Here is a 20852-nt window from a genome sequence, read left to right as displayed (position 1 = left end):
CAAATAAATTACTGGCTAAGTGCCTTTTTGGTAGTAGAAAATGTCAGGTTAATTTCAATATTGCAACTTGTTTAGTGCTTGTGAAAAAGATTGTTAAACAAATTTTATGTACCCCCTTTAAGGGGCTGTATCTTAAAAAGGGATGCTCCACTGAAGTTTCTTTATATGAAAGATCCTATCTTTTTTTCGATGAGGAATCACCCCCTTAAACGTTTTACACTTATTTAGTTACACCCTGTATATTACGCATCTAACACTTTAAAATATAATGCTACTGGACAAATCTCCTTCTGAAATTAACTTGTCGCACAACTACAACCACCCAAAACACTCTAACCAATTAGTTAACGCTCCACTTTTGTTCCAGAAACAAACTCACAGTCTATTGATCCTGGCCTCAGCCCTGTCAATCATCTTAGCCGTGAGACTACAGACGCGGACGCCCCAGTTTTCCACAGCGGACAACCCCACAGCAAGAGAGGCGGAATTCCTCACGAGGTTCCTCACTTTTTCTTATCTGCCCGTGTTCAATTTCTGGCTGCTAATATTTCCCAACACCTTGAGTTTCGACTGGGGGATGGACGCCATCCCACGCATCACAACTATAAGGGATGGCCGCAACGCTTTGTCCTTCGCTTTCTACTTTGGATTAGGACAAACTTTGGTTAGGATTGTGAGGAGCCTGAAGAAGCATAAACCTAAAAAGTTTGATGCGGTTAAGGAAGTGGACAGAAACTTGGCTTGTACAGTGTGCCACCTTAATTTTCACGATGTACATTCCTCATCTTGTCGGAATACGAACAATAATAACGCCACTAACTTCCAATCAACCTCCTGTGTGTGTCTGACAGTCAATCAACGTATTAAGCTTGCTAACAGGACTGACAAAAAGCAAGTGAGTGCAAGCGGAGCGATTCTGCTCTCCGTGGCTTTCCTAGCGCTTCCGTTTCTACCTGCAACGAATATACTCTTTTACGTGGGATTCGTGGTTGCAGAAAGGGTTCTGTATATTTCAAGTGCGGGGTTGTGTTTGCTTTTGGGACTGGCGAGTGCTACGTTTTGGAATAGTTACAGAAAGCACCGGGTGGTCTCCTTGTTTAGTTTGGTGATTGTATTAGTGGCATTCAGTGCGAAAACTGTTTGCAGGAATAGGGACTGGCACGACGAAGAGTCGCTCTATAGGTCGGCGATCCCTGTCAACCCACCGAAAGGTAGGTAATTGATTTGCTTTAGTAGTTATCGTCCCTTAGTTCATTAAAGGCAGCCTTGAAGCTTTAATAGATAGCTTGTATTTCTAGACATCTATGCCACGTTTACTGAAGGTATACATATAAGCATCTATTCAATAATCAAATATTATTTAAAGCCTTGTGGTAAACTCTACGTATACGAGTGTAAGATGATAAAGAACGAGTCGTTCTCAATTCTAATTTTACCACAACGACATCAAATTGCATCCGCTATATTTTTATATGGCTTATTTTCATGGCTGATCGAAAGAAGAATTTTTTTTGGAACATCTAGAATATTCTCTAAGCCTAAAAGATTTATATGGCTAAATGAAAAAATGCTTAAAGCACAACTTCCTAGCTTTTTTTGTTATGGAGATATATGAATTTAAATAACACACCATTATATGTTACTTATTGAAAACAGGAACAAATTCATTTTTAGAATATCCTAAGAGTAGTTTAGAATATTTTAAAATAATAAAAAATACCAGAGGAACATAACATTAGATTAAAAAAATAAATAAATAAATAAAACACTTCTTTCTATCTTTCATTCAATATCAGTAATATTGTGTGAAGTCGAATCTTCGTATCATTTGAGAAACCAGCAACAGTCATTAATAATCTTTATAGAATATCAATTTGTCCTTGTCTGTAATTAACTGCACCTATGTTCTCAGAAAAAATCTCAAATTCCAAAAATATGCCGTTAGGGTTTCGTGATTCATTTAAAAGTTCTAGGTATGAGTATTTTATAGTTATCATCTTTGGTATTCTTTTACCATACTTACAAAACAATTCCAAGTCACTTGTTTTTTTTTGTTTCCTTAGATTTTCTTTGAAGTGTGGCTCATAAACGCGTTTCATTATTTGAGGTCCTGTAAAGACAACTCTTCCAGTTTCGCGTCATTTAGTTGTGGAAAGACTATTTTTAATTACCTACTTAAAACCACCTCTTACTTTATCCACATTTTCACGAAGTCTTTCATAAGTCGACTTTTTGAGGTCGACATGAAGAATGCCTACAGGTATAGCTATTAAGCCAAATTTGGCATGACATATTTTCTTATAAGATACCATTTTTCCTAGAAGTAGAAGTCCCGCAAGCATCCAGTGGCGGAGTTATGGAGACTCATTATAAAAAAAATAATACGGCCCTACTGAAAATGATACTGTTTTTAGATAGAACAGTTTGTTATTGACAAAATGTGTACATTCACTTTTTTTCCTAACTCTTATAGTTTCATGGTAAAATTGATTTTTCGGAAGGGTGCTTCTGGATTCTGTCGATAAACTTTAGGAAGACGTTCCTCATAAAACCAAAAAAAATATAGTACCTATTAAAATTGGTCTTAGTCTCGAGTATGTGTGAGTCAAATAAGCCTTTTTATCTCCCCTTCCCTTGGGTTTAACCAATAGTATTAAAATTATTTAGGAGATGCTTCGTTTTTGAGATATAGGGTGTTTAAAAAAATGATGTTGATGAAAACAATAGAAATATTTAAGTACCTAACATCTAATGTGACTATGTCGTAATGCGACAACGTAACGAGCCTTGTAATACTCCTAAATTTTCTCAGGCGGTTTGTAGTCACTTCATTTACTTGTGTTGTGTACTTTTAAATAAAATAAAATGGCAAACAATACATGAAAATTTATTTGTAAATTGAAACAACCAAAAAATTAACAATTAATATCATACCTATACAAAGCGAAAAGTGAATCAAAAATGAAATGATTTAAAAAATATTTTTTTCAAAATGGGCGCCTCCAGAGTGTAGACGACATCTTCTAATTATGGAGGTAGTGGCCGATCGACACTGAATTGTAGTTAATTCTCGACAGATCTTCAACTGGCACCTCGTAGACTTTTTGTTTAACAGCACCCCAAACGAAATAATCCATCGGTGTCAAGTCCGGTGAACGTGCGGGCCATGCTGCAGGTCCTCCACGACCAATCCATCTCCTGGGATAATTAATGTTTAACCACTCCCTAGGACCTCTACAAAAATGGGCAGGACAACCATGTAGTTGAAACCAACTGTTCATTAGAGTATTAAGCGGAATATCTTCTAACAGATCTTGAAAACCATTTTCAAGTAACTCGGCAAACATGTCAGCATTTAACCGATGCGGAAGGAAGTAGGGACCAACTATAGTGTTGTACAACACACTCAACCACACGTTACATTGGAATTCTTGCTGAAAACTATGTTCCCTTACCGCCCGTGGATTCTCGTAGGACCAAATACGGTTGTTCTTTTGGTTTAAAATTCCCCTTCGAGTAAATGTTGCCTCATCTGTCCACATTACTTTTTGCGTAAACTGATCATCATTCTCTGCTTGGTTTAACATCCAGTCACAAAACACGTGCCTGCATCGTATGTCCTAAGGCAATAAATGTTGCACACGCTGGATATAATACGCTTGGCGTCCATCAGCCCGAAGAGTCCTAGATAGCTAGATCTTCTGACACTCGTGGATGGATTTTCATCGAAATGGTTTAAAATAGTATTCGATCTTACTTCGTCCTGAAGTGGGGCAAAATGTCCATCAGCACAAGTTGGAATACCGAAAGACCCAGTTTATCTGAGACGACTGAATGTCGTTGAAAATGTTTCCTTTGCTGGTAGTCTGCGATGAGGAAATCTTACTGCACATTCACGGTGAGCCGCCGTGGCATTTCCATCACAAAAACCGTATACAAAGACCATATCAGCATATTCATTGTTCGAAAATATGAACGGCATTATTAAACTTATTTTTATTATTAGTTTGAACGCTTTATCTAATGGATAAATTATGCAACAATTCGCAAAATAACATTTAAAACGTCAAATTAACATTGCTTGACAGCAGCCTACTCGAATATTTTTGTTTAGGTTCATTTTAAAGTTTATCTACATAATCCAGAAGCACCCTCCCGAAAAATCAATTTTGCCATGAAACTATAAGAGTTAGGAAAAAAGTGAATGTACATTTTTTGTCAATAACAAACTGTTCTATCTAAAAACAGCATAATTTTTTATTTTCGGTAGGGCCGATTTTTTTTTATAATTTAATGAGTCTGAGTCCCCATAACTCCGCCACTGGTTGCTTGCGGGACTTTTACTTCTATGGAAAAATGGTATCTTATAAGAAAATGTGTCATGCCAAATTTGGCTTAAATAGCCTTCTTCATTTAGAAGTGTTTTAAAATATTCGAATTTTTTTAAAAATCTTTAACGCCCTATATTTCGATTATGACGCGTCTCTGTAAAAAAATTATACTTGATTTTGTTCTTATTTTTTATGAGGAATATCTCCTTGTCATTTCTATCAATCCACCATTTACTTCTATGCACTCCTCAATTCTTTTACATACGTTCGTAATTACTTCTTGTATTTGGTTTGGGGTCATTTTTGCACACGCTTGCATTATCCAAGCACGTAGTTCGTGTACAGGTTATGGCCTTGATCTATAAACTTTTTGTTTCAACAAATCTTAAAGAAAAAAACTCTAATGGCGTCAAGTCCGGAAATCTCGGCGACCACTACACTATATTCTACTCAATTACTTTGAAACCATCATCAGCAGAACTGATTCAGACCGCTATAAGTAGAAAATAATTTATTTTCGGACCCAAGTACTCTGGAGATTTTTGGTCAGTAATACAAAACCAACAGCTTACGATTCCACATTATCATAAAGACCGTGCGGGGACCCCGACACGTTGAAGCCTGACATTTTATATATAAAAATTTGTACATTTCAATTCTTTGAATGTAGAGAATGGAAGAGAATGAAAATTATTTTAAATTTATTTACTTATTCATATTTTTCCAATTCTTATCAACAAAAATACTTACAGTATGTACATCGATATCTTCGTTTCTTTAAAATTTTACATGGTAATATGCCTGAATCTGAATACTGAAAATTTGATTTTATATCGTCATTTACACTCTTGTATTTTAAATGATGTTTCATGGTATACATTTTTGTTTCACTACATTTTTAAGAGAGCAGTGGAACTTGAAAGAATATCTAATTTTGTCGTAATTTTCTGCTATTTACACTTTCCAAATTAAATAATTTGCTTACTTTTCCAGTGATAAAACACCGTAATTTATTTTCAGTTGATACAAAATTAGATCGCAATCGGCAATAAAAAGTTTGTTTACCTTATCCCCTGTTGGAATGCCGGTATTTGTGTTTACATAATATTTTACAGTTCGATGAACCCTGCCCTACATAAAGGCTAATCTATAAAGCCTAAATTAACTTGGAAGGAGAAAAATCCGTAGTAATTGATTAACATTTCCGACTGATGTGGTCTGCGGTCGTTTCTCTTTGACAAAACAGAGGTGAAAACTATGCTATATCGTTCACGAAGACCAACGCAGTATTTCACGGACGATAATCAATAAATCCCATCCCATTGCATTCAAACTTATAACAGCGCTAACCGTAATCCCCAAACAGCCACATGGCGAATAAAAAGTAAACTCTATCAAAACTTTTTTATTAGATGTCGTGGATAATTGCTGAAATGTAGCTCCTTATTTTATAAGGAAAGCTTTGCACGCTTAGAATAGTGCGCAAGTTGCTAAATAAAACAGGTAACAAAAGAAAGGTATCTCTTAAAGTTTTCAGTCCACAGAATGCGGGTAGTAAAATTGCCATTAATATATTATAGTAATATAAATTGGATAATCATGTAATAAAATACAAAGTAAAAGTTCCATTTAATAAAGAATAAACTGAAGTCGTAACAGCAATAATTAATTGTTTAAATATATTTTCTAGGAGCACCCGTTATTATTTTTTATAAAAATGTATAAAAGCAAATCCCAATGGACAGAATAATACGAGCATTTGTTTTATTGCCCTATTTCAATGATGATATTTTCTATAAATTATTTACATTTTCAGAACTAGGGGAAGGCACCTAAGAGGAAATACAACTGTTTGTTCTCTATAAATAAATAATTACAAGGACTAGAATCAAAATTACATAAGTTCTTTCAAACTCATAATATGCTATTATTAGCCCTCACATGTTCTTACTAATTTTTAAAAATTTATTTCTTCTTTAGTAGTTTACTAAAATTAACACAATGTAACCACAGAGACCGAAAAAAATTATTAACTGCTAGACACTTCTTGAGCTCCTCACCAAGCTTCTGACAAATATTTATTGTCTTATCCCAATCTTTTTTGGTGTAGGGTATAAAACTTACATTATATAGCATCTAAGTCGGTCGCATGCGAGACAACAGACTTCGAATGTAAAGCCAGACGTAACCATTCGTGCGATTCCGATGAGATGTTTGCTTTTCAGCTCATTTCTCTCGGTCTGATCTCTGACTTGTTAATAGAAGTTAGCTCTGCTCGCGTCCGGTACGTCACAGCGCCCATTCCTTGTAAACAAAGAAAAAGCGATATTGAGGATCGAGAGAATATCAGAACGAAGAAGAAGAAAAAACTCCTGCAACGCAATGAACGACTTAATCGTATAAAAGAGATTTGTTTTATTACTATTTTTTTTTATAAATTGTGATAAATTGATCAGATCACTTGTCTTTATTATTTACTTTTGCCTAGACCAGAAACATATTCTTGATTTCGCTAAACCATCTAGCATATTACTAGTTTTCGTTTCTAAGCTTATATCAGTTTTCATCATAACCTTTTATTCTATTATTTATTCTACATACAGGGTGATTCAGAACTTATCCAAAAAAAAAAAAATCTGGATGTACAGGGAACCCTTACAAATACAATTTTGTAAAGAAAAAATCAAAAAGGTCAGTTCGAAATTGATTTAAAAATACACTTCTGCACGGCACTGGAAACTGGTCCACTGTAAAACCTGACCTCGCAAAATGCGACCGGTATGGCGGCGTGATAAAAACGGACAAAAACTTTTGCAAGGAAAGAAATATGTAAATAGAATTTTATTGCACCTATTTTATATCGGCAAATTCAAATGCTTTTGCCTTTATTAATTATTAATAAACTTAATTTGTGTTTTTAAATAATAAAATCATTTGACATATCCGATGCTGCAACAGCAATTGTTCAAATTTTTATCCACTCACGTGTATACACATTTGGGTCCGTCTTACTCACTTTCTACGAACTAACACAAATGATGTCTTGCTTCACCATAACACTAATACTTCACCATAATACAAATGTAGTCTTGCTTCACCATAAATTAAAACGATATCCATCAACTGAGTTGCTAGACACGCAAGCTATTTTTGACACTAACTACTAAAAAACTTATGCAAATACCACAGATAACAGGTAAAAACTACCGCAACGACGGATTTCAGTATTAGGAGTCACATGGCTCTCCACGCGTATTGCGAATGACGCTAGAGACTATAGTTGTCCATCTATGTAGTGGTTTAATGTGCTATAACTTCAATAATTTTTTTCTCAGAAACTATAAGGATTTTACAGATTTGTTTTACAATATTGACTCCATTTCTCATGCCGCATCTATTCCCAAATTTTTTTGGATAAGTCGTGAATCACCCTGTATATTTGTTTAGGATGATTGAACACCAAGCGTTGGTTTTTTAAATTTTATCAGTGTTAAAAGTCTAATTTTCATAGAAAATATAATGCAATATATATTTTTGATTACAATTTAGTGTGTCACTGAAAATGTTCAACCAACAATTAGTAAAATTTGTGAACTGTTAGAAACATATTTATCACCTTCCATCAAAATAATGGTATTTTTTTCATGTAGTGATTTCTCTGCCGTACTTATTAACAAATTTTAGTGCATCTTGACAAATAATACATCTCTCAAATTTTTCTTCCTTCTTTAATATTCTTATGTTCTTCAAGATGTATAAGTTGGTTAAAAAAATTGTACAGTCACGAGCACTATTCTTTAATAATATCTTCTATTTTAATGTAACTTTTATTGGTCGCTAGAAAAAGGAATTCCGAGAAAATTTTATTTTTTATTTTTTGCAAAACGTTACCATTTATGTCTGAGGCTTCAAATTTTCAAATATTACATAAATTGACATCTTGTACACACCGGTGCAAAATTTTTATAAATCGAAATTTTGATTGACTATAGTCAACTGTTTTTTTTTTAATATTTATTTTTGTAATTTGACAAAAAAAATATAATACAATAAGTTAACGTTGCTTCCATAAGTGAAGATGTCATAATATGATCATTTAATTATTTTAGTACAGATAAATAATTTCAAGCTAATTGATCGCCGAACTTAGGCAACCAACATTGCCCGACTGGTATTGCCAACTAAAAATCCCTAAATCTTAGTGCGATTAATATTAATGGTTCCTTTACAATGAACAATGACAAACCGTTACGTCTATGCTTCCGAGACTGTAATCGCTGATTGGTAAATAAACTCTCGTGAAAAATTACACTAATCACCAGCCGGTGAAATAGAATGTTGTGTTTGAAAATTTTTAATTTTCTGGAAGTTTACTTGCCAACGTGAAGGAAATAAAATTACAATTCTAAACGAAATTGTTGGTCACGTGGCTGGTAATCATTTATGAAGGCAGTGTATTTGCAGCCAACAGAGATTTAAGTTCACAGAGTCGTTTGAAACACATTTTTCACCGTCTAATAAAATAATTGGGGTCTTAATTTTCTTTTAAAGGCATTATTTTCCTGCACGGAAATATCTTAATTTCTATTGAATTTTATGACCGTTGTCCTAAACGTGATCGCATATTTTTTGTTGCTCTATTATCTCTCTATTCGAATATTTACAGGTAGTACCGCAGTCAACTTCAATTTTGGAGCAAAATCCCTGTTGCTAACCTTAAAATTAAAGTTTGAATTTGCAGTATACTTTTATAAAATATAAAAAATATTATTTTAATAGTTGACCTTGACTAATTTCGATAGAAAAAATTCTTCAGGGTATAACTTTGAAATGTAGGTATTTTACAGACTTTGAATTACTTGTTTACTTTAAAAATCGATATCAAGAACATTGGATACTATTTCCCTCTTACTTGTACGCGTTATCAAAATATTTTGAGTTTTCATTGAAAATGAGTGACTTTACAAGGTAAGTCGTGTAAGACCTGCCAGGTTTAGAATGATGGAGTAAATAAAAATGCAAATGCAAAAATATTCAGGAAAATAAATGTTTTATCAGATATGAACTATGGTTTTTGATTAACGATATTATCTTTTTGAATCCCAAAATTATTTTTCTATTTCAATCGTATTTCATATGGCATTCATACATGAGGACTTTTGCCTTTATAAAATTTAAATTTGTCACTTATTTTTTGAAAAAAATGGAAACAAAAAAGTTATAACGAATTTCCTAGACAATAAGGGCCCTTTGAGCCTTTTAGGCCTACCAAATTTTGATATAATTTGAAATAAAATTAACTCTCTAATAGCAGTTTTTAACACTGTACCAAAACTTAACTTACATGGACTCCAAAGTTGAGGCATAACGCATCTCTAGCTGTAACCCTATTTACATTTCCTTAGCATAGTTTCTCTTCAGTTCTATTAAAGAGTAATCTCTTCCTGACAATATGAATGAATCCATAGAAGTGAATTATTGAAGCTGGCGAGCCGAAACAATTACGTCAAAGCTGATCAATAGGTTACAAGGCACGTTAAGTACATCTTTGTTGTCAAAAACTAATTAGAAAGTGTCCAAATTTGTTGTGGGTAATACAACGGAAGATTGAGACACATCCGTTCTGAATTTTGCTCTTAGTTTGAGGTAGAAAGAAAGGTCGTAAGATCGTCTTAAATTTAAAGTAAATGTTGACATTCTCATCGGGAGTTTATCATATTTCTTGAAAAGATAGATAAAATGTAATTGTTTTAGGCTCGATTTTCGAGAAAAACTGGATTGCGAAATCCGCGTAGGCCTTTGAAATAAAAAAAGTAAAAATAAAAAAATATCTTCTATGGGATGATATTTTTTCAGACTTTAGCATACAATTAATATCATTAAATTGCACTGACAGTGTGGGAGTAATGTAAGGGTGCATTGTAATGTCTAGGTAAATTGGATATATTTCTATTAAAACAAGTATATTATATACAGGGTATTATTGTATCCTTTTCTAAAATAGTCCATTAAATTTAAGGCATTTAAGAATTTTTTAAATTTAACATTTAATCCCTTCGAATTCTTTTTGTTGTTGCAACACTGACTTCTCTGTCTAGAAAAGAACTTCTCTGCTTTATTCGTTTTTTGATTTTTGTATTTTTGAATTGTTTGGGTGGTTTTCAGAATGTGGTTATATTCTTAATTTACGACGGTGTCATTATGACATATTTAGCATTCTCATTTGGATGCCATTATGGCCTTCATAATAACACTCACAATCAGTGTCATTATAAATTCATAATAACACGCGAATTTTAAAGTAGAAGATAAACAAAAACAAAGTTAATCACCACTTTTACTTGTTATTATTTATTATTCAACAACATTTATTTGTTGTAAACATTAATTACAACTTCTGAACAATTTATTAAATTAATTCCAGCAGATGATAAATGAGCTGTATTTTTAGAAAGTAAGTTTATTTCCTTCAATGTCTGAAGCGCAAAATATTCGAGGCCACTTTCTTATTTTATTTGGAATCTTCTACAGGGTGTCCCATAAGCACATGATCAAAAAGGTACTGTGGACATTCTTTGGCTCAAAAGAAGACGATCTCATCTAACTTCTATTAAGAAAAAATATCTGTCTACTCTGCTATTGATTGTCAAAAGAGAATTTTAGCATGGATTTTCATGAAACTTGCTGTGGACTTGTTTCTAAGTAAGACTCATATTTTGCTGAAGCAACCGCGTCCATCCGCCTTGCGTATCTACAAGAATTACCAGAACTTTTTTATTGGTCGCTGGAATCAATTCATTTTTTTTATTGATGCATCAGTCCTTTTCCGAGATTTTCGTGCTCTTGGTAAAATCTTGTAGCAGTCATAGTTTTTACGAAAAAAAAAATGTTTTCAATTTTAGACATTCATTATTACTGCTACTCAAGTACAACTAGGTACTCACTACAATCACTACTATCGTAGTAAGCGATGATGTCATTTTATAATAAATGAATTGTCAAACTGTTGACGTTGGTCAGACAGTCCGACACATTCGTTTCGAATGGCGTTTTCTAACGAAGAGATGACCAACATGGTCAAAGTCTTAAGGTTTTGCGAAGACAACTTGCGTGGTAGTGTACGGGTCTACACGGCGCGATACCCAAATCGACGGGTTTCAAATTACCAGACATTTGCACGGATTGAAAGGAGTTTGCGGGAGACTGGGCAATTTGGTGTTCGAGCCGTTGACCGTGTGGGTCGTCCTCAAGTTCGAAATGCAGCCGTTGAGGAAGACGTTTTAAAAAGGGTCCCTGAAGATCCAAATATCAGTACTCACCGTCTGGCAGTGGAATTTGGCGTACCAAAAAGTACAATTAATCGAATCATAAGACAGCAGCTCTTCCATCCTTATAATGCGATGTCTATTCAGGAGCTTCTACCACACGATTTTGAGAGAAGACTTCAATTTTGCTGCTTTATTGAAGGAGCGCGGGCACGTGACCCAAATTTCACCAACAGAATTTTATTCACTGATGAAGCTGGTTTTACCAGAAGAGGTGTCTTTAATTCACGTAATTTCCACCATTACGCAGAAGAAAACCCTCAGGCGAGGCGTATTAACCACTTTCGGGTGGAATTTCGAATAAATGTTTGGGCCTGGATCATCGGTGACATCCTTCTGGGTCCTTATGTCATGCCGCGCCGCTTGAATGGCGAAAATTATCTCAATTTTTTAACGTATACTTTTTCAGTTCTAATGGAAGATGTCTGTCTCGATCTTCGTGATCAGATGTGGTTCATGCACGATGGTGCTTCACCGCACTTTAGTGCAGATGTAACTGCATATTTAAATAATACTTTTCTATACAAGTGGATCGGAAGAAGAGGGAGAAATGTTCCTGTCGAATTGCCCCCCAGGACCCCCGACTTAGTTAGATTTTTTTCTATGGGGATCCTTAAAGAATACAGTTTACGACACTCCTGAGGCCTCCCAGGAAGAATTATTACGGAGGATTCAAAACGAAGCGGACGTAATACGGAATGATCCAGAAATGTTCAGGAGGGCTCAATATAATTTTAATCGACGGATCCAGTTATGCATCCTAGAAAATGGCGGGCATATCGAACATGTTTTGTAATTCATCTATAGTATCTTTGTAACAATCTATCGTATCTTTGCAACTATCATCCAATTTCAATAAAGAGAATTATGTCTTTCCTAAGTACGTCTTTACATTTTTTGCACGTTAACAAAAAATAAATCTAATGAAATAAAATGATATTCAATCCGTCGCATCATGACAGACTTTAAAATCGTGACCATTTTACTTTCAATATTGATTCCTGGGTAAAAGAATTGACATAATTATTAGAGAATGCCGCTTCTTGCGAAAAGGCAGATTTACTGCGATACGTCTAAAATTGTTAAGTCATAACGAAACAGAAAATAGTTTTTTGCGTAAAAACTATGAATGCTACAAGATTTTATCAAGAGCACGGAAATCTTGAAAAACGTATTAATAAAAAAATGAATTGATTCTAACGACCAGTAAAAAAGTTCTGCTTATTCTTGTACCAATACACTCAAGAATATACCACTTGCCCAAGGCGGATGGACGCGGTTCATCAAGACATTAGTCTTACTTAGGAATAAGTCCGCAGCAAGTTTCATTAAAATCCATAGTAACATTCTCCAGATATTACAAAAAACATTTTTTTTTTTCAAGAACTTTGACAGTCAATAATAGAGGAGCTAGACATTTTTTCTTAATGGAAGTTAGGTCAGATCGTCTTCTTTTGAGTCAAAGAATGGCGCAGTACCTTTTTGATCATGTGCTTATGGAACACCCTGTATATATCTTTCTGCCACTGTGTTAGAGCGCCAACCACCATGCCTCTTTATAGTTAATAAATCGACTCCTGAGCCTACAAGCAATGACGCAGATGATCTACGAAAGCAATGTCCAGTATATTGTTAAAGATTTGGAAGACCCAGGAACAATGCTACATTACATGGCATTTTCCCAAAAGTATTAGGTAATGCCAACTGGCTACTTGATGAATTTTCCATTTCTATATCCCACAAAAATCGAGTATGATCTATGTTGTCTGACCTCATCGCTATATATCTTCGAACCATATTTATTTCTTCAATGTTTCCATTTTCTTCATCTTTGACATTTTGTAGGTGTAGATTTGTCAATTTAGTACGCGTGCAAGACCTGCAAGCTTCAATATCAATGCAACTTTTATCATAAAATGAGTTTTATCGTCGGCTGTCAGCAAAAATTGAGTTTTCTATAACCAAAGTTACGAAGGCTTGCTATTTTTGAAAAATCTACGAAATATGCCAGAAGAACCTTTTCATTGCTGCTATTCTAGATTCCTTTCCCTTTACACCAAGTTTTGCATAACTTTGCTCATACGTCTGTTTTGAGTTTTCAAGAAGTATGGTATTGAGAACGCTTTGCGCAATGTCTTCGATATCCGAATGGACACTCGAAATCAGAATAGCCCATATTTGCCTAATGATCTTTTCATTAAAACTGAACGTATGATACAAAATTGGACGCCGACGATGATGTTGTCAAAGTCAAATTTAAAACAATCAATAACTGTGGTTATCATGGCCACGTCAAATAAGAACACCTAATAATTTTGAATTTCAATTTATAACAACGTTTCTGATATTTTAAGATAAATCGAATTTGCAAAGCAAATCTATTTGGACCTTCGTAGATTAAATTTTAAATGATACATGTTCGATATAAACTTTGTTAATGAAACTTGTGTAACTAAATCACTCGGTTAACGCCTCGTGATTTAACATTACACCCGTTTCATTCATATCGAACTAGTATCATTAATAACTATAATAATGTATTTATTAGCTAACATTGGCTATGTATTCGCTTAATGTATTGGATTGGTTTCAAATCTGATGACTTAACTGGCCAGTATAGATTATATATTTATAACTAAAAGTATATCCATTTATTGTTATGTTTTATTAAATTTGAAAACATAATCGATTCTTTTCTCGGAAACCGAATCACAAAAATGTCGAATTAATACAAATTTTGAGATGATATATAGTTGAAATAGACATAAACAGGGTGTGGATGACTGTAATGAATTTAAATGAAGGATATTTTATCAATAGTATAAGTTGAAATGATGTAATTACTAAATTTTCACGATAAAACGTCTCGACTGTCAAAATTGTGACAAAAATTGAATTTGCTACTCATAAAACTATTTAAATGCACTCATGTAGCACAATTATGTTATAATGAACAGTGAAGAACCATATTACAATATTAAATGTCAATTAAAAGTTCTGGCATGAGCACATTTAAAAATATAGTGGAATTTTGACAAGTCATCGACGGACGATGAAGGTTTTTCACATATGTATAATAATAATTCATGCAATAAACCTGGTATATAAACAAATCATAGTATACCTGTGACCAGAATGTATGTGTGGAATTAAACCTGAGCATCTGTGAAAACTTTTATGTATCATTTAAATGTTGACAATTGTTGTTCCGTTGGAATTTGTAAATTTTTAATTGTATAACTGTAGTAAGACTGCAAAATCATATGTGCAGAGTGTAAAAGACCCTCATAACTTCATAAACTGTGTTTAGACTCCAACCAAAGTTAAAATTGTTGTGTAGACTTTATTAATACTTGATGGACCGGAGCACCTAGAAATTTTCTTTCGTTTACAATTGAATAACGAGTAAATACTGTATAAAAGGTGTTAAAAAGGTTGTACTAAAGACATTGAACGGACAGATATGCTGAGAATTAAGCTATTTATTAAAATTTAGTTGAAATTTGTAAAAATAAGTAAAATTTTGGCATGACTTTAAAGTTAACCTATAAACGTGCAATTGGTGTTAAAAGACTCGAAAAAATTCAAGGAAGCTGAAAATGTAAATTTCATGCATCATAATTCAGTCCAAAAGTCAATATTTGCATAAATAAAATTTCAAAAATGCTTGTTATTATTTTCATAGAAATATTCACTTGTTTTTCACGTTTATAAAAACTAATCTCCGGGCTTGAGGTAGCCAGTGTTCCATGTTTACCTATAGCAGTAACATCGCTAGTTTGCTCCTAGATTAAACCATTGCAATCAATAAGAATCAACAAGTTAGTAAAAAAGTCATACTTATCAAGCCATCTTGGTGGAGAAATGTCACGGACAGATACTACTGTCAAAAGTCCGAAATTCACATTAGTTGAAGTTTCATAAGTACGAAAATTCATTGAGCAACATCAACATAAGTAATTGTGAAACAACAAATTTGAACAAGGTTAAAAAAAATAAATAAAAAGTGATAAGTGAAATCTAATAATAGAATAGTAGAATAGTGCAGTGCAGTTTTCATCTGTAAGGATTCCAGTAAAACATCCAAGGAAACTACGGATATCTTCGTGGCGTGACGGCGTTTCAACGAGGAAACTCCAGATCAGTGCGATTACATGCAGGTGGAATTACAGTGCAGCGCGGTTACATGCAGATTAAATAACCAGCAATAATTCTACGTTCATAAGTGTCGACACAATTAGCTAAACAAATTTGCAAATTTGAAAATAATGCGCTATAAAAATTTCTACATCAAAATTTCACTGCAATTGTGTATAATTAAGGCCAATTTCATTGTCAACCAATTTAACTACTTACAGTATAAAATACTATTAAGCACTGTAACAGTAGAATTTAGGGGGGAAATTTCATGTTTTATTGATCTAGTGTAAGAAGTAAAACGGTTGTCAATTGTAAAAACCTATAATCCATAAAATCATATTGTAATATATTGATATTTGTAACCTACAACATATCTTTCATTTAAGAAAAATTAGAGTAAGAAAATAATATAAAAATTCTAATCCAGATAAAAATAAATTAAAAAAGGAACCCACACGCTGAGTGAGTCTCATATCAACAACAACATAAAAATAAAGGCGCCCAAAATAAATCAAATAAAACAAAAAAATAACAGCATTAACTTAAAATTAAACAAAACATAATATTATATAAACTGTATTTTAAAAGCAAGTCATTTGTGAACTTTTATCAACAGAATACGCAACAAAATTTAGTTTGTTATGATAATTCCCAACAGATAATTATGACACAAATAAGTTATTTTTTTATAGATTTACTAGGGTGTTTTTCAGCTTCCCTCTAAAAACTGTAACAAGTGATCAAATCTCATGTTCGGATTATCAGTAAAGAGCAGTTCTAATCGGAAATGAATTTCTCTCATACAATTTTCCCACGCATTTGAATCCCCTAGATTTTAATTAACTGGAAGGAGCATATATAAATTTTACCTCCGCAGTATAAATACGACTGCGGTTAATTGGTAACTACCCTTTAATTAAGGATAAATCAACTAGGTTGTAATCCTAAACCCCAAACTTTGGCAAACGAGTTGAAGAATTACACGATTGGCAGAGAAATGCGGCCGTTTTGAAAACAACCATCAAAGCAAATTATTTCTTATACCATGTAACACTCTCGAATGGTTCGCTATTTATAAATAAATATAAACTTATAAATAAGCTGGATAAGAGGCTAAATATAATTATCTTTTTTTGTGTGGGCTATTAATATTTTACGAGATTTAGTTTCTTTATTCTGGAGCTTGGTAGAAAAAGGGTCAATGTTCATTGCAGTGGACATTGGTCGTTTGTCAAACGTTTTAAAAGTATTTCAAGGACCAAAGTCCATACATTGGCCCTTTTTCTATTAAACTAAGATGGACTTAGGCCATTTTAAAATTTAAATAATTAAGGCTTATAATACTTGTTGACATTGGCCCTTTTTGTGATACAAATATGTAAATCCAGGAGACTTATTGGCTGTTAAATGTAATTTTTGGACATTGGCTCTTTTTCTACCAAGCTCCAGAATTATCTTAATAAAATTCACAGTGTACAATTCGAGTGATAGCAAATTTTTGGTAGCAGAAGACTTAGCGATAGGTTTTGGTAAATACACTATGCACAGAAATTAAAGGATATTAAAAAAAATTACAAAATTTTGGGTGATTTTCAAAGAGTTTTAACTTGGAGGTAAATGTTCGTAGAGGGAATAAAAAAAGGAAATTGAAGCTTCAAGTCTAGTTTTCGGATCAATAGTTTTTGAGTAATCATAAGAAAATCAACGAAAAAAAAATTGCAAATTTTTGCTTTTCTTTAAAAAGGCGTATGGACTTCAAACATTTTTTTTGATAATTACACCATAAAGCTCTTTTAGATAATTTAATTCTCTTCAATTTGAGCGTTTCCAGAGCCCTGTACGATGATTTGTCGCTGAGCTATCGTCGATCAAAGCAAAAAAATCAGTTTGGATTATGGCAATCAATGACTCGGGAATTAATGGTCGTACAGAAAATCCAAGCAGGGTTTTGAGGGTTTTGAAAACTGCAAAGTATTCTCTTCAAGTTGTGATTATTGGTTTAAAAAAAATTTTTGAAGTGAAAATGTTCATTATGGTATGTTCAGGGTATGGGGAGACGTATCCATTAATACCAGAACTCAGTTGGTAATCATTCCCATCATTGATTGCTGAAAGGTACGTCACCGAAATCCTTGAACCACACGTCCTGCCATGCGTACAAGCATGGGGAATCATTTCATTCTCATACTCGTCTTCATACTGCAGAACGTACGAGAAATTTTCTTCACGCCAACAACGTGGTAACTCTCAACCACCCACCTATGAGTCCCGACTTGAACCCCATTGGGCATGTTTAGAACATTCTCGTGCGTAGATGACGCCGAGACTATCCGCTAATACAAAATCACCTTCAATTGACCTCTTCTACAAACTTGGCAAGGAATTACGCAACGAGACATCAGGCGGTGCATTAATATGCGAGACCGCTTAAAATCGGTGATCGGGAACAGGTAATTTGCGATATTAAATTGTGGTCTGCAACGTCTAATCAACCAACTTATTTTGACATTTGTGAAGCTTGTGGATACGTAAAAAAAATTTAAAAAATAATAATTTTTGAGGAAAATATTTTCATTATTTTTTAGAACAATGAACGTTTTTTGATGAGGAAAATATGGATTATTGCTAAAATAACATTTTTAACTTAAAAAAAAAATTGAAAAATTACTTATTACGTGGATTTTCAGCAAAAACGACAAATTTACACATTCCTGAAAGTAAAAAAAAATCGCAGCGTTTTGAAATTATCAGGGTTTCTTTAGGACAATTTGAGGTTGAAAAGTTAGTCAATTTTTTACGTTTTTTCTAACCAACATTTTCACTTAATTAAATTATTAAATTTTTATAAAATAGAATTAAATTATCTAAAAGAGCTTTATGGTGTAATTAAAAAAAAAAAAAAATTGAAGTCGATAGGCAAATAGATAAGCAACAATTTGCAATTTCTTTTTCGTTGATTTTCTTATGATTACTCAAAAACTATTGATGCTAAAAAATTTTAAACTCAAGATCGAAAAACTAGACACTTGAAGCTTCAATTTTCTTTTTTTTTATTCTCTCTACGACCATTTCTCTTCAAGTTACAGCTATTTGAAAATCACTCAAAATTTTGGGATTCTTTAAATATCCCTTAATTTCTGTGCCTAGTGTAGAAAAAGAGTCGCATGAAATAAGGATATGGACGATTCGTAGTGAGAAATATGCCAAGTAGCATGACGTTAGTGTGAAAAAACATCTGAGGTAATAACAATAATACATTATATTTAATAGATATTCACACCTAATTTTGATTTGAGCAACATGATTATAACATTTCCATTTAGATCAAATAAAACAAAACTATATATTTATTAAGAACTTTTAAGAGCTGAAGCAAAGCTTGTTAAGCTCTAAAACAAAAAAAAATACTTATCCTATACATTAACACAAACAAAAATTATATAAAAAAAATATATATATGATAAAAATAATATATTGTAGGTTTTAATTATACCGCGAGAATAAGTAAAAAACAAATTTTCACTGCTTTTGCTTTGGCGAAGATCTAGTAGCCAGAAACTAGCCACACTAAAAGAAATAATATCATAACAACTTAAGTAACATCAGTAATAGAAGAACAAAATATTCAACCCACGACCAATAATAACTAACGATAACCAATAATAAATAAAAAAATAAATAAACCATTAGTTCGTTAGTTCTAACAATCATACCAAGTCCCTAAATTGCAAAATTATTATGCAAAATCTATCGAACCGATTTTGATGAAATTTGGTGTGATGATTCTACATAACATGAAGTTTTCTTGAGCCAAGTATAAAGGTCCTACACCCAATTTAAATACACCAAAAAAAGTATTGTTTTTTAGCCCCATTTTTGTGATTTTTTCGATTTTTACCATAATAATCTTGATTCATTCGATTTGTAACCAGTCATGTATTGTAAAAAATTTAATTACAAACATTTTTTTCCTCTTCCATTTTCGCCTAAAATCAACTCTTAAAAAGATACATAATTAAATAGGAAGAAAAATATGACATTTTTCCAATTTTTTTAACATATTGTGCCGCCAAAAGTTAAGCCCACGTTTTTTTTTATGCGCATAGAAAAATTTTCATTACTAGTGATAGTTGAAAGCCAAAAAGCCAAAAATCTCCGTGGATATACGATTCACCCAAACCAAAACAGATACCGCCTGGTCTAGTGTTCATTTTTTTCAAAAACGGTACAAGATAATTTCATCTGATCGTAAACTTAAGCTTGGAAATGAACATTACTACTTTACTTTAATTGCCCAATTTTCACTGTTGTCATGTTAACAACTTAGAAGTTATAATTGAAATTTGTTTTTCAAACTTCGTTCTTTGAAGGCTAATAACTCCAATCGGAAAAAAAAATTATGAAGTACTACAACTATTTTGACCTCCCCTTCATTTTTTACATGATCTTTCCGGACACCCTGTATATTAAATTCTATTTGTAATAATGTATTTTGCAGCTGACGCCTTATTTTATGGCAATGCGTTGAACATTTCATTGTTGACACCCTGTTTAATAGAAGGTTTAACGATGATTTGTTCTTTTCAGCTTATGGAAATCTGGGCAGCGTTCTCAGCAGTCAAGGGCGAGTCGCAGAGGCGGAATGGGCCTTCAGAAAGGCCCTTCAGTTCAGACCCAACATGGCCGACGTGCATTATAATCTGTAAGTAACCTATTGTTGTTTAGCAACGCTAATTTCCTTATAATTGCGTTTGCGGCTCCATTTCCTCCGCTGAGATTAATGAAGACAATTAAAAATATATTACGACCCCTTCGCCATTTGTGTGGGCCTTACAAACCCTTCATTATTAATTAAAATATAATTTATAAAACGATGTTTTCATCACAAGCCCAATTATTTGCTCTAGGCAGAAGCAGAAAGCGTAAATGATGGAAAAATTACGTCTAAAATCTAAAAATCACTAATAATTTCTCTTTTTCAATAAAAGTGATGTCATATATTTCGCATGCGCATGGTGATCAGATAAGTGATATTATAAGTTTTCTTTAAAATATA

The 20852-nt window shown here is 33.0% G+C and overlaps 1 protein-coding gene across 1 annotated transcript; it reads left to right on the top strand.

Moving 5' to 3' along the window:
• The first annotated feature begins 268 nt into the window (after positions 1 to 268).
• Positions 269 to 20502, top strand: LOC108910941 (transmembrane and TPR repeat-containing protein CG31690-like). The gene is made up of 2 exons (XM_023455028.1): positions 269 to 1211; positions 20384 to 20502. Exons 1-2 carry the CDS (start codon positions 269 to 271, stop codon positions 20500 to 20502), a joined length of 1062 nt encoding a protein of 353 aa, XP_023310796.1.
• The last annotated feature ends 350 nt before the right edge of the window (positions 20503 to 20852 follow it).

The sequence above is a fragment of the Anoplophora glabripennis genome, unplaced genomic scaffold (assembly GCF_000390285.2).
Source record: "Anoplophora glabripennis isolate ALB-LARVAE unplaced genomic scaffold, Agla_2.0 scaffold458, whole genome shotgun sequence".
Classification (NCBI taxonomy): Eukaryota; Metazoa; Arthropoda; class Insecta; order Coleoptera; family Cerambycidae; genus Anoplophora; species Anoplophora glabripennis.
This window is presented reverse-complemented; position numbering and strand designations above follow the sequence as displayed.

Excerpts from the sequence above, each read along its gene's own strand:
- LOC108910941 (XM_023455028.1), top strand. The coding sequence starts at position 269 with ATGCTACTGGACAAATCTCCTTCTGAAATTAACTTGTCGCACAACTAC. Across the intron at positions 1,212-20,383 it reads CCCTGTCAACCCACCGAAAG|CTTATGGAAATCTGGGCAGC; the intron begins GTAGGTAATTGA and ends TGTTCTTTTCAG.